The sequence below is a fragment of the Lepeophtheirus salmonis genome, chromosome 12, assembly GCF_016086655.4.
Source record: "Lepeophtheirus salmonis chromosome 12, UVic_Lsal_1.4, whole genome shotgun sequence".
Classification (NCBI taxonomy): Eukaryota; Metazoa; Arthropoda; class Copepoda; order Siphonostomatoida; family Caligidae; genus Lepeophtheirus; species Lepeophtheirus salmonis.
The window spans coordinates 6,281,095-6,296,458 of NC_052142.2; the positions used below are offsets into that span (position 1 = coordinate 6,281,095).

The window sequence follows — 15,364 nt, forward strand, 5'->3', positions numbered from 1 at the left end:
AGTTCAACTTATACTTCATAAAAAATGGCATATGTCTCAAAAATACTATGAAAACATAATTACAAAATATATAAAAATGGCGCCCCCGCCAAGCTTCGAAATTTATTTTACCAATTTGTTGTAAGACCTTTAACCTACTTATATTCTATATGTGTTAAAAAAATTAGAGTGGGATATCAACTGGATCACCTTCATTTAGGCCTATAACTAGAAAAAGGTCATAATTGCCATAATAGTAAATTCTCCCTTTTTATTTAAAAAAAATATTTATTTCTGTGTTATGTAAATTTGTGATGGTGATGGCGGAAGTGTGTGTACACTTGACATTGAATGCCCTGATAATTTTATTAAACCTGGAATTTTCCACCCCGATTTACCATCATTAATTCCTCAAGAATATATTCTGACAAAAAATAAATTACTGAAGTAAAAAATACTCAACTTCTACGTACCTTAGCTTTTATTTTTATGACAGTACTTCCAGGGGGTTGATTTTCATGAAAGAATACTTCCTTTACATTCATGTCAAACGCAGGATCGTTGTCGTTAACATCAATTACAAATATCCTAATTTTAACAGAAGTTTGTTTTCTTTTTCCTGTAATTGGACTATACAAAGCAGTTACTGCTAATGTGTAAGAAGATCTTACTTCAGAGTCCAGTTTCTCGGCTGAATAAAGTACTCCCGTACGATTATTAATCTTAAAATGTTTATGTTTATTACCCCCTACAATACTGTAAGATACTAAGAAATTATCTTTGAAAACAGTATTTCTTTGAAGACGAATAAGTTGAGTATTGATTGGAATACTTTCATTTACATATACATGAAAAACATTGCGATTAAATAAGGGTTGATCATTGATAGAGCCATCGAATTTCACATTCAAAAATTGGTAAGAATATCTTTGAGGTATACCATTGTCAGTTGCTTTAAGTGTCAAATTCAAATTATAAACCATATTGTTGTAATTATTATTTTTACTACATATAAAAAACTGTTTTTTGGTCTTAGTTGAATTAACATCAGGTAATTTTCTCATAATACGAAAATTTGAATCATCATTTTGATTGAGAATCTCCAATGATAACACTTCACCGTGTCTTCCTTCATCTTTATCATCTACTTCAACAATAGCAAATAAATTGGAGAAGGATTCTTGTACAATATTTTGGAAAAATATAACACTAATATCCGGGTCAAAATAATTTACATCTTCAACAATGATGTTAATATTAGCTATATCGGATGCATATGTTTTAGATATAGTTTTAATACCCCTATCCACAGCTACCACTGCCATCGAGTAAACCGACTTTTTTTCATTGCCAATATTTTTGAGAAGTGAAATAGAACCACTCATAGGATGTAAATAAAATAATTCCATTATCTTCGAAGATGTTGAAGGATGAAAAGAGTAGTAAATTTCACCATTAATACCTTCATCAGCATCCTCTGCATATATTGTACCAATCGTTCGATGAAGAGGCATATCTTTATCAATTCTAATGAGAAAAGAGTAAAAATGTATTTTTATCAAATATATTTTAAACAAAATGTAAATTATAGTTATTATTAGGGATGGGACTATAATTAAGATAAATTATACAAAGTTTTATGATTAGAAAATAAAAAACTTTTAGCACAGTTCTTTTATTTAATTTAAGTCTGTCTTGGAAGAAGCATCTTCCTTTTAAAATAGAGTTTTATTTTTTGTTAAAAAAGCCTAATAAAATAGAACATAATTTCTATAGGAAATTAAAACATTTCCGTAATATCATTAATTGTCAAAACATAGTATGTATACACTAATGTTTTATTATTATTATTATTATTATTCAGATCACTGAATGGAATCAATAAGAAAAAATAAAAATCTTGGAAGGTGGACTGAAACGGCATTGGTTCATACCATTATATGATTAATTAGCCTTTGTCAATTTAAATTTGATGTTAGCTACCTAGATTAAATATTCTAAGTTTTCATTCGTCAATTCTTCCAGTTTGAAAAAAATACAGTTAAAATTTATGCCAGTTCCTGTAATTGAAATATAGAAAAATATTTTCACAGGCAGTTATTACTAACACTGTTCAATAGCCAAAATGTCACAAAATTGAAATAGATGATTTTCCTATTTTGATTTCAAGTATGGCCGTAGTTTTTTTCTAACATCCCAAGGCCTTCAGAAAAAGGCTATACAGTTTTTCACAATTTCTGGCTATTTTAAAATTCAAATGCTAGATGTTGAAGATATAGAGAAACAATATGAATCTATTTCAAAACCTAATCTTAAAAGATCTTTAAATGTATTTTTCAAAGTTGAATACAGTTTTTTTGTTTTTTTTCAGAGGCCAAGAAGAATACATCCAGAAAGTGTCAAAATATCTTGTTTGATAGCTAAAAGTCTGAAATATAATTTTTTTAAAAAGACCTCATTCAATAACGATCTTTATCGTTCTATGACCATCACAATGTTTTTAAAGTTTTTTAATCTTATTTTGAACTTGAGATAATATCATATAATTTTTCAATTTAAAATAATTACCTTTATCTAATCTAAGAAAATAAAAATGAAATAACATAATGAAAAGTAATATGATCACTTTTGTTTCCAATTCAAAGTAATAAACTAATAAAATTATAGTAAGTATTACTTAACAAAGTAACACAGAACTCAGGAGCGGGTTCATGGGCATTTCCTCATGTCCTAACATAATTTCCCTTGACCTCCCCCCATCCGGACTCGAATCAGATGGATAACTCCACTTATGAGAGATAATATTTCTAATGAACGAAACGCATAGAGCATGGATTTGAGCGTATTGCAAGGAAAACATGGAACATAGTTGGAGGATTATTTTCGATTTTATAGGTATAATAAGTAAAAGATAAGTGAAAAATTAAAAAGGGCAAGTATTGGAGTAGTTGGAGAGTAATGATAAACGTACCTGAAAGTATAATTGGAGGAGGGAAAGATAGGATCCAAGTCGTTAGTATCGGAAACTTGAATGAACATAGTGGTCCTGAGATTGGGATCCGGTGTGATGCTCCTGTTCTTCTCATCTTTGACGAGGGCTACGATCTCCAAAATGTACTCATCTCTCTTTTCCCTGTTGAGAACTCGAAGGTTTCCTAGACGAAGACGAACATTGAGGAAGAGGAAGTCCCCAATGAGAGCAGACTCTGCTTTGAAGAACTCTGCCGCCTCTCCCGCCTCCCCTGCGGCAGTAACAATATGGTATGTGATGTGCCAGTTGTGGAAAGGCCTCTTCCCCTCACCTCCCAATGGAATGCCCCACAAAAGTCTCGCAGAGTCCTTCCCAAAGACATAGCTCGGGGACACCAGCACTTTGCCCACGCTATTCTCAGGGATGGACCCGAAATAAGTGGGAGAGGTGAAGTTGAGGGGAAAGGAGGGAAGAGTGGCAATGGGCATGGCCAGCAAGTCCTGAGAGGCGGATCCCATTCTCGTCAGAAAACACAAACCTACAATCCAATGCACCAACACCAGTGGCAACCATCTCATTCTACCCAAGAATCCAACAGAATCACAACTATTACAAGCAGAACACTCAAAACATAAACAGACTAAGAGTCAACATCTATTTGAATTCCATGAATATGAAAACAGTAAACAGCTAACAAACAAAATTTAATATTCAAGGAGGGAGAACTCCAGATTTATTCAAATGTCTTGCTTAACACCAAAAGCATCAGTGTTCAAATTATAAATATTATTACAGAGATTGGAATCAGTTAAAAAAGAAGTGAGAGATGAACTCATTTCTATTATAAGGGCAAAAAGAAAGAAGTTAAGAGAATCAAATAATAGACCAAGTAAGGGTGGACCGGGCTAGAAAATAACAGGACTATGTCATGGAACACTGAAATGAGTGGTGGCCGGTATTTCTTCCGCTAACATGTTCGCCTCCTACATGTTTCCCTCTTGGTAATTTTTCCTCGATAAGATTTTGTCACATGACATCTTGGACGTCTTTTTATGTTTTTCTATTATCTGTTCGAACTTAACCATATTGCTAGAGAAGAAGAAAAAAGGAATAATTATAAAGAAGTAATAATAATTTGTAACCTTGTACTGTTTAACTTTATATTATAAGGAGAAGGAGTAAGGAATCACGGATCTGGGATGCTGAGTCTGTTTCGAAAGGACTCATTGACCTCTGGCACGTTAATGAATCATATTTGTGGCCTTAGTTGAGGATTGAAGAAATTGAAAAAACTCCCATCGATAGAAAGAAAGTAATATTTATTGATGAATCATTATTCATAGCTCTTGTCCGAAGATATTGGGTCGCCTGTTATTTCTCTACCGTATCTACTTTTACTATCAACGAGATTAAATAGCTCACGAAGGTGCATCTCTTTCTTGGACTCATCTCACTTGGCCTTAGTCTGATCCAGGGAGCACTATATACATGGAGAGTGCACGTCTTTTCAGAAAATACATATGTTGACATAAAAAATTATCTTTAGTATATCTACGTAGCAAAGAAAACTGCTTGATTTGATAAAAGATTATAAATAATAGTCTAATTAATTATTCGACTTTTTATTTGTTAATCTATCTCATGTACTCATGAAAAACGTTCGTTTGCCATGAGGAATCCGTACATTTGTCTCCTTGCCTCTTTATTTGTTGAGGACTCCTAAACAAGATTCTACTGGCTTTCATGATTGTTTAATATTTCAGATCATTGTGGGAAAGAAGTTCAACCCTCGGAGGATGCTTTTTAGTGACCAAGGACTGACTCACGAAGAAATGGAAGAGGTCATATTGTTTTTATCGTGATCTTTCAAGTCTCACATGAATAAATATAATATATACTTATATCAATTCATGAATTAGTTCTTGACCTTAGATTGATATTGATGGAGGATGAACTAAAGGTATGTTCGATTAAGTCTCTACTAAATAATAATTGTTTCCTCCATTTAAGGATTTCTGTAAAAATTATTCGTTTACTATTATTCAAGAAATATAACATTTTATAATTTTACAGACCTATTCAATTAGAAAATAATAATCACGTTACATACAAAAAAAAATTGTTGTTATTATTTGTATTTCAGAATACTAAAAATTAAAATTATTATTATATATTTTTATTTTATCATATTATTTTATATCCTCTTTTACTTTTTACCAAGTAGACCATTTTTAACTTCACACACCGAGTAACAATGATTTATCATATGATGGATAGGAAGGGTATATCCTAATTACACGTTAATGAATCATAGTAGTGGAGTTAGTTGAGGCTTGAAGAAATAAAAGAAGCTCTATCGATAGAAAGAAAAGAATATTTATTGATGAATCATAGCTCTTTCCGAAGATGGTGGGTAGCCTCATATTTCTCTATCGTATCTACTTTTACTATTAATGGAGATTGAATAGCTCACGAAAGTGCATCTCTTTTCTTTAATTAATCCCATTTGGCCTTAGTATTATCCCATTTTGAACTAATACATTTTATTAATATTAGTTATTACGATATTACTACGGATTCTTTTTTTTTTAATGTTCCTTTAATTGGTTAGATGGAGTTGCACTGATTATGTATAAGTAAACATTATAATATTACAATTACTCCATCTAACCTAGAAATCTTTTGGTGAAATCCATATACATATAGTATATTTCGGTCTCTAGGAATCACCGGGGTGCGAACGTACACACATTCAGTTCAAGAGAATAACTCTCGAACGTGGGGGGGTCCATCAGCTATGGCGATTCCTTTCTGATTCTTTCATTCTTTGTAGACTCCGCCTCGACTTCCTTCTCAAGCTGGAAATCACCAAAGAATCCTATCAGGACAATCTACTTAAAAATATATCTATCCCAGATGGTCGGTAAAATCATCATACTAGACTATGTCTTAATCAACAATTTCCTTTGTATATTTCTTGAATTTACTCCATCATTCTTCAGAAGCCTATTTTCCCCTTTTGGAACTCTGTCTCTCTCGATCATGCTAAGTCAAGAGGGTTATCTTGTCAACCTTGTTTGGATCATTGTTCATTGGAAAAACATTAGCCCTGGAGGATACCATGTTTTCATTACTCTTACGTTGTGGAGTACGACTTTTTATCTCATAACACTGAATTTATTACTTTTTATTTAACGTGATCTGTATTTTAATGCTATCCATTTATAGATAAGCTCTGGAGAAGCCGATAGTTTTTCTTATGTCTATTTTATATATATATATACTCAAGTCATTAGTTATAATTCATATAAATTTAATATTTTAATAAGATGATTCTATATCCTTCATTTTCTATAATAACGATTATATAGACAGTTTTAATTATTAAAATAAAAAGACACATAAAATACATAATGCATAACTGATGGTAAAATTCTAAAATGTACGGAGATTCCAGGCAATGCTTCTCATATATTTTTATTTTTCGATTGGATTATAATTTAATACTTGTTGTTGGAGTCTTTAACTTATCTCTTTGTAAAACAAAATTCTCAAGGTGCAATCCCCTCTTTCAATATCATTTTTTTCTTTTGTGCAAATACTTCTTCTTTTTTTAAACATTTTATACCTTTCCATAAATTTGGGTGCATGCTTGTCATTGAGCTTTGTAATGCATTGTGAAACCCTTCATTGCTATTGTTTGTTCTGTTCTTTCCACTTCTCGTTCGTTCATAAATCTAATGGGGGAAAAGTGGGTTGTATTCTACTTAACTTTTATAGAAATACACGTAATCTCCTGTAAATATTTTTTATGTTATCCCTCAAAAATGGGGCACTACAAAGCTCAATCACAAGCATTATCATGCCACAAGTCAATTAGTCCTTTCGAAATAGACTCATCAGTCCAGATCTGTGATTCCTTCTCCTTAAAAATAATTTAACAGTATTAACAGCACAAGATTACTTTTTATTATTATTAATTATTTTATCACTATTCTCTCCTTCTTCTCCCTTAGTTATATAATGAATCTGATTGAAGTACAATTATAAAGTTCGAACCGATAATATAAAAATATAAAAAGGCGACGAATTTGTCATATGACAAAATGTCCTCGAGGAAAAATTACCAACGGAAATAATGTTAGGAATAAAATTACCTAGAACTAGTAATTTCTACAAGTTGTCTATACTAGAGCCATTTTAGAAGAGTCACGTCACGAGATTTCAGGGGCCTATATGATAGATATCAAATGACCCAAAAAGAACTTACTACAATAAATAAAGACTAAAAAAATGATTTTATTGAGCTTAATTACTATGAAAAAATGGAATAATTTCTTTAACTTTCTTAATTTCGCATACATATTCTTCGTCTTCCGTAAGTAGAAGAAAGACAAATACAAACAATCCATCTTTTCTTCCTTCAAAACTCCACCTTTCGTACTTGTGCCAAGAGTTCTGACGTAGGCTTGCTTTCCTATTCTTACGCTCACCCTTCTCCCATTTCTCTTTTCGATGTATCCTTCTCTGATTAGGTCTGGTACCTTTCCGATGTCCCCTCTCTCCAAGTTTATTTTTCTAACCACTCGATGATATTCATTACAATAACTTTCACTAGCCTTTCGTTGCTGTTCCTCTATTTTTCTCAGTTCCTCATCATCCGGCTTCCTTGCCACCTCCCAATTAAAGAGGAGCTGTGCAGGTGATTTTCCATTTTGCAATGGAGCCGACCTGTACGCCAGTAACGCGTCTTCTACATCTCGATTTTTTTTTTCAAAAATTTATTTACGGTTTGCACGCCTCTTTCAGCTAAACTATTGTGGTGTGGCGGTTTTGGACTTGAGAAAGTATGATTAAACCCCCACTCCTTTCCAAAATCCGAAAACTCTCGACTCATAACAAATGGTCCAATGTGTGAAACAAACGTCTCAGGAATACCATGTCTAGTAAATACTGACTTCATTACTCCTACTATTGATGTGGACTTTTTATTCTTTAGCTCTTCCATTTCGATATATCTACTATAATAGTCCACTACTATAAGATAGTCTTTTCTTTGAAACATAAATAAATCACTAGCAACTAGTTTTGATGGTACTGATGGCCACACACTACGTATCAAAGGTAACTTTCTCTTGCTTTCAAACTCCGCGCACTTTCCACATGAATATATCGTCTGTTCTATTTGTCGAGTCAACCCCGGACAGAATACGGACTCCTTCGCCCTTAACTTTGTTTTACTTATGCCCAAGTGTCCTTCATGCAACCGATGCAGTATATCACACCGTAATTCCAAAAGTATTACTACTCTCTCCCGTAAACAACCAAATTACCCCCAAAGAAAATGTTATCACGATATTGATACAACGGTCTAATTTCCTCTGGAATTTGGTTAATATTTTCAAACTACCCTTTCTCTACATATTCTAAAACTTTCCGCAGCACCGAATCTTCCATAGTCAACTTTGCTATTTCAACTAAACGCTTGTCAGATGCTGGTATGCCATCGGTTATTCCTGTAGTAATATAATTAATATCAGCTCCAATTCTTTTGTCTGACGACGGATGACTATCCTTTGAGGCATCCTTCCCTCTTCTACTAAAAAAATCCGCTATATATTGTGTTTCTCCTAGGATGTACCTATAATCATACCTCTGTATACGAGCTTAAATCTCTGCATTCTTAGAGGCAAATCACGTAATGGTCTACTTCTCAACAGACACTCTAATGGCTTAGGATCCGTCTCGACTTGAAATTTCTTCTCCCAAATAAATTTGGCAAAATATTCACAAGCCCAAACCACTGCTGAGCTTCCTTTTCTATAGGAGCATACCTCTTCTCAGCTTCCATCAGAGTCCGACTTGCATACGAAATGGGGATCCACCTTTCGTCTGGAACAGCACTGCACCTAAACCATATCATCTCTTTAGAAAAAGTTATTGTACCATACTCGATGGAAATCATCTCATTTAATAGAAGTATCAGTCATTTTGTAGATGTCATTTTAGTCCTAATCTGTTACTTCATCATCCATTGGCTCAAATATTCCATCTATATTTTGTCTGGAATCGATGGAATCCTTTGAGACTCCTTCCAAAGTCTACTCTATTTCATCTTATAATATTCTTTGAAAACTCTTTCATTGCTCTGAGTCCTTAAATGTCATTGATGTACATAACAAACAAACAACTCATAGCTTTGACATAGAGTCCATTTATAAGGTTGTAATATTTCTGTAATTCTTGACACTTCATAATTGCTGCCGATTCCATTATTATGGAATCTCTTCTGTAATTAGAAAAAAAGTAGAAAACGATCCTGAGGTATGAATATAATGTGATCCTTCTCATTAGATATCTTTATCAGCAAAGACTGCAAAACATATTCAACTCTCCTATAAATAAATTAAGAATTACACTAAATGCTTACGATGTAACAAAACTGTATAAAAGAACGATTATTTCAGTATTCATTGACACTAAATAATAGGTTGTCCACTTTTAATATCGAAGATTTTTTCCGTGATGTTTTTTTATATCGAAATTTATTTGGGGGGACTTTTTCTACAGCTATATGATTTTATAATTTGTATTAGAACAAAACAATGCCAATGATGACTAATGACGTCATTTCATAAGAAACTTTCAATTTTCAACTTATACAAATTTTGAATTTTCTCGTCGTTTTTATCCATACTCGTCATCTAATCCGTCTATCGGAATTTAAAGAATTAATATTTCAGATAATAAATTGTAGTACATTTGTCTCCAGGGACACTTGACATCCAAGAACTTCAAAAATGTCTCTGCATTCTAATCTACAATCACGACAATGTCTTCATTATACTAAAATGAATGATTCATTTAAACCCCTTGATGTTCTTCGATGTTGTAGTGAAGTATATGAGTCAAAGTCAAATAAGAGGATCACTTGCAGTTCCTCATAGTGGTGAAGAATGAGGTAGGTGTATGTTTCATATGAGTCAACGTTAAAGAAGAGGATTACTTGCAGTTTCTCATAGGGATGAGGAATGAGCAGTGATTAATATAATATGTCCTGCCAATATGATAAAAAAAGAAACCGAAAATTAACGTGGTAACCCTGACAATTAGAGTAATGTTTAGAAGAAAAGCAGCTTAGCTGTCGTGACGTTTTATTAGATTATCTGTGAGCAGCTTGGAGAGAGTTGGAATGGGAGTAAATACAAATCCCGCTTCGTATATGGGAAGAACATAGGGTAGAATTACTCCGATGTATATCCTTAATTCAAATAAGATGAAAACGACCCAGCGTGGATCATTGGCTTTTTGTCCTATGATTAAGGGTGATAATTTTGGTAAGAATAGAAAAGCGTGCGAGCAGAAGAGAAGAAATACTTATGGCATCATTGATTAAATAATATACATCTTCTTCCATCAATCAAGAACATCATCATTCCCGCCTTTATTATTCAATATTAATATAATATTAGATGGTGATAGTCGATAGAGAACTGAATAAAATCGCCAAAATGACGTCGCCTTCTGTCTGGATTTATGAAAATGGAGGCCCAGGAATTTGGAAAATACTTACCAGATGAGAAACAGATGGTTTGTCGGATTTGTCGAAATAAATGTGCCTTTGGTCTTCTATCTAGAATTACACGCCACTCATTATTCTCATCTCATAACAAGAGTATGGATATTCATCTATAAAATCAAGTTAATGATGAATACATCAAGTCAAACTTTAACTCTGATCTCACAAAGATGCTTATTGCATGTAATATAACCTTATCAATTGCTAATCATTTATGTTCAAAAAATTTATGGAGAAATACACGAGTAAACCTATCCCTTCCCGAGGAGCCATCATTAAATTAATGGAGGATGTTGGTACTGATGTCATATATAGAAATACATGTAAAAATGTTTTGAGTCGTCCACACCAAATGACGATCAAGTTATCAGTAAAAAGTATAAAATATTTACTAATTTCGACATGAAACTCTGAATTTTGTACTATCTAGCAGTATGTATTCAATCTTTTTTTTAAATCTAACCCTAAAATATGATTATATTTTAGCTAAACATATCAAGAATTATGATACACAACTCATTAAATAGTAAAAACAACTGCTTAAATGGTCACAACAACGGGGGTAGTAGCTTTGGACGGTTTGCAACTAGCTTGTCTGAGACTAGTTTCTTCACTTAAAGACTTGGGTATGATCATTAGGTTTTCCAATATTACATAGTCAATAAATATTACTTTTTTATCACTAAAGGCTTAGTTATGGTTGATAGGCTCAAAGAAATGGTGTTCAGAAAACTCATAAAAGGCAAAAACAACTGCTTAAATGGTCACAACAACGGGGGTAGTTGCATTGGGTGTAGCATTATAATTACCAATTGTGCATATATGTTGTTATATAAGCATAAATAGCGGAGAAAAAAATCTTTTTTGATGCTCTTAATAAGGAGTAATATCGCCGGACATTTCAAAATTAATTAATACTATATATTTAAAAAATATCTTTTAAAGAGTAAGTAAATTTATTATATATTTTTAATCGCTGATAATTTAGGTAAAAATATATTGAGTTCAGAATATTCTTCTAGGTTTTTTTACATGACATTTTTGTTATCATGGGATCAAAGTTTTGAATAGTTTAAAGTAGTACATCACCTTGCCTACGGTACACTATCTATAACTAGAGTTGTAGAAAGTATGACCTTCTAGTAAGCTTAATAAAACGAAAATCAATAGGGTTTCAATCATGACGTATCATTATATTAGCTACAAGTACATATGAGATTAAGGAGATATAAAGAAATTCCACATTGTATCTTGCAAGAAGACCGATAAGATTGACCTCAATTCTGCTTTGAGTCCAACAGGACTTACACTTATAGCTCTGCAACAAGTCTTAAGTATTACTCATCGGCTTTCACACAATAGTGATTACTTTATCCTTTGATGCTTGTTTTTGAAGAATAAAAGAATGATGATAACAGATTTTGAAAATAAAATACATGGTTCCGGTTGCCAACAGCAAAAAGTCTTGCTTTCGCCTAATATCACATCTTTTCTAAGTCTACCTACAGCTGTACTCTATTACTCCTTGCCCCAATCTTTTAATGAAATCCCTTTTTCATCAATAAAAAACTTAAGCAATACTGAAAGAATACAACAGTTATAGATAAAAAAATCATAGTTTAAAATTATTATTTATTTAATTTTTTCTATAATTTAACCCAACCTAAATTTTATATAATAAATAACCAGGAACGGGAAATTTTCCGAAATTGCCGTGAGCTTAAAAACCACATCTTAGATCCAACCATACAAAGTATAGCAATTTTGAGAGACAATATATCAGGTGAAAGATATCACTGTAAACTATATTGCTCCTTGCTCGCTGATACGCTAGAATTTTCAAAATAGAGATAAATAATTGATATAACCTATAAAATCTACTCCCGTAATGATACAAGAGCTTTTAATTTCCAGGAACACTCTGGTGAATTTTTTGAACTGTGTACGATTGAAGTTCAAAATTTGAAATGCATGTGTGTATACAAATCTCCCGACTCCAATAAAAAAAGTGACCCTGCGCTCTCTTCTTTCATAAAAGAAATTAATAACTCAACCATAATGTGCGGGGACTTAAATATTCCTGCAGTTGACTGGAATACTCTGACACCTTATTCCAACTCAGCAAATCTACTTATCCAGGTATTCCTCGACTCTTTTCTCCACCAATACATCACTGAATCTACATACATCAAAGGAAACATATTAGATCTTGTCCTCTCTAATTCATCACGTAATATTAAGACCGAGGTCATGAAGGAGGTCTCCCTCTAAGATCACTACCCCATTTTTATTGATGCTGATTACATCGTCAAGTTGAATAAGACCACACGAGTCACCCACCTACACTTTAGATTTTAAAAACACCAATGACATAGCAATCCGAACAAGCTTTTTATCCATTGACTGGGTTTCACTCTTCCCCGCCGGAATATCTCCACGAACATGGTACCAGGTGTCGAGGATATGTAGTCTATATTTTGTGATATACTTCACTCCCTTATTGATAAGTACGTTCCCAATAAAAAATCTCATAATAATAATAATGGCTCTCTATCGACTAATCGGAGCATCATCTTATTAGCAAAGAAGAAAAGAAAAGTTGGGTGTCAATACAAAAAATTCCAATGTCTTCAAAACTTAGAAAAGTATAAAGCTCTCCAAAATAATGTTAAACTTCTTGTGTCTTTGAGTAGACGTAAATTTGAAGATAAATTGTTAGCTAACTTTGCTAAAAATAACTTCAAGCCTGTTTTCTCTTATATGAAACACAAATTGTGGCCGCTCAATAAGGTTTTTAACGAATTTGAATTGGGTGACGGGTACTCGAATGACCGATGATCATAGCATAATTGTAAATCTTTTAACTTTTTAATCTTCGGTCCCGGTTCTTTTTTCCTTTATTTGTCTTGAATTTATTTTTTCCTAAATCCTACTAATTGAACATCAATAACATTGATACCATATTTAAAAACCCATTTCAGTAGATTAAAAAAACTTTTCTTATTACGTCATACAATTTTTATTCAAGCATGAATTATGAATTCTTATTTAAAATTGTAATATGAAGACATAAAAATACATAAAATATTCAAAATGTCAGCCTTGGCAATTTCTTTAGAAAAGTTTATCTTTTCATAATCAATTATTTATTTATTTATAGAAATTATAATAAATAATTTCTTTATTGAAAAAGGAGTAAAAAATAGTATGTTGATATTATTTAAAACTTTGCATCAAAACATGATGAATTTCAGAAAACTTTGCACTAACACATTATATATAGGTAGTGCTTCTATTTTAATAATTTTACTGTTGTATCATACGATTCTTTGTACAACAAAATATTCAGAAACACCAACATATATGAAGACATCTGTGGAAGAACAAAAAAAGATATATCCACCAGTATTCACTATTTGTCCAATGCAAAAATATAAATTAGAATCTTTGAAGCGATATTCTAATAGTATAAAAAATGACTTAGAGTTATCAGAAATAAAGAATGTAAGTTCAAGGAAAATGGCTTATGAGTTGTCTACTTTCAAAGTAAGTATAATTTTTACAAGGTGCATAATGTTTAATTTTTATGACAAGACCATTTTTTTGATTTGGATATCATCGATAATTGTCATACTGTAGTGAATTCATTATTTTTTGTTCATCATCTTTAAAAATTTTATTTGACAAGTTGCTAATTTACTTCTAATAATTAGGAGACATATTTATTTTTGTTTATGTTCTTATCTGTTAATTTCCTCTTTTCCTTGTGTTTTGTTTTACCACAGCGTTACCTTGCTAATACAAAAATACCATGAGTATTTTGTTGTTAGTTGTCGATTCACTCATCTTACTTGATAAGTCATGGCTATTTCGTTATTTCTTCTTTTTGAAAAATAAACGAAGTAACAAGCTGTTTTATAATTATGCTCCGTTTCTAAAAGAGCATGAATACAATTTCTTGTTGATCCCTTGTCGTATATATATACTAGGACTTCATGAATTTATTAATGTAGTCCTAGTATATATGTATATATGTTAGTCATTTTATTATTTAAATGAAATTTTTTTGGGTATCATATACAAATCTATAGATACACTTTTCTTATAAGATTATTTTAAAGTATTGAATAAAATAATATGTATGATTTTAATTTCATGAATACATAATTCATAATAAAAATTGTGGATGAATAATATGACAGTGATAGTCTGGGAGAACTTAAGAGATATTTAGCAGTTGGCAGGCTTGACTTATTTGGCTAATTACCATAGGCTATCTGACCTTTTCTCTGTTTCTTTTTGGATGAAAAGTTGCGGTAAACACTTAAGGTAACAACGTACTACATGTAACACTTTTCCCTTTCATACGAAAATGTTTCAATGAAATTTAATTTCGTCTGTGTATTGGTAGGTATGTTAACAACATAGAGGGCTTTTCAATTTTTGTTTTTGTTTTTCAAGGGAGGGGAGTTTTTTTATATGAATAAATTTCTATTATTTTTTAAGTATTATATGTATTTTTTTAATAATTCCACATACTAAATTGTTTCAACTATCATTTGACGAAATTTCATAAAGCTGACAATAACTCTGATATAGTTTAAAATACTGGCAGTAGGTCTAACCTATCCTTCTTTACATGTTCCTTTATGTACATGCAAATATAATAAAGTGACGCGTAAGCAATTCTACATTTTGAATCTAATATACTAAGACCTCCAATTATTACTTAAAATCGTTCCCGTGGTTCCTTTTTGGGAATCCCTCATTCTCCGTCGTGTGGCACATGCAGGCTTGGTGCATTTTAAGGCCTACCCTTTGGGCAACTTTGTCTA

General features: G+C 32.0%; 1 protein-coding gene and 1 long non-coding RNA gene across 18 annotated transcripts in view; one reads left to right on the forward strand and one right to left on the reverse strand.

The window, feature by feature from the left end:
• The window catches only part of LOC121127094 (FAT atypical cadherin kugelei), a 75,096-nt gene extending 71,084 nt beyond the window's left edge, over positions 1 to 4,012 (reverse strand). For all 11 annotated transcript variants that reach the window (XR_011782950.1, XM_071892380.1, XM_071892378.1 and 8 more), the window contains exons 1-2: positions 2,951 to 4,012; positions 453 to 1,506 (exon numbers count right to left, since the gene is read on the reverse strand). Coding sequence is in view for 10 of the 11 variants with exons in the window: in XM_071892380.1 (XP_071748481.1) it covers positions 453 to 1,506; positions 2,951 to 3,528 (1,632 nt within the window). In the remaining variant the exon portion in view is untranslated. The remainder of the gene's footprint in view (positions 1 to 452; positions 1,507 to 2,950) is intronic.
• On the forward strand, positions 770 to 11,431 carry LOC121127095 (uncharacterized). 7 transcript variants are annotated; one of them, XR_011782958.1, is made up of 4 exons: positions 770 to 896; positions 2,351 to 2,874; positions 4,714 to 11,155; positions 11,218 to 11,356. It is a non-coding gene; the product is annotated as an uncharacterized lncRNA (long non-coding RNA). The 7 variants fall into 7 exon arrangements; XR_011782959.1 differs by lacking the exon at positions 2,351 to 2,874 and having other exon boundaries at positions 772 to 896; XR_011782957.1 differs by lacking the exons at positions 770 to 896; positions 2,351 to 2,874 and adding an exon at positions 3,934 to 4,074 and having other exon boundaries at positions 11,218 to 11,431.
• The last annotated feature ends 3,933 nt before the right edge of the window (positions 11,432 to 15,364 follow it).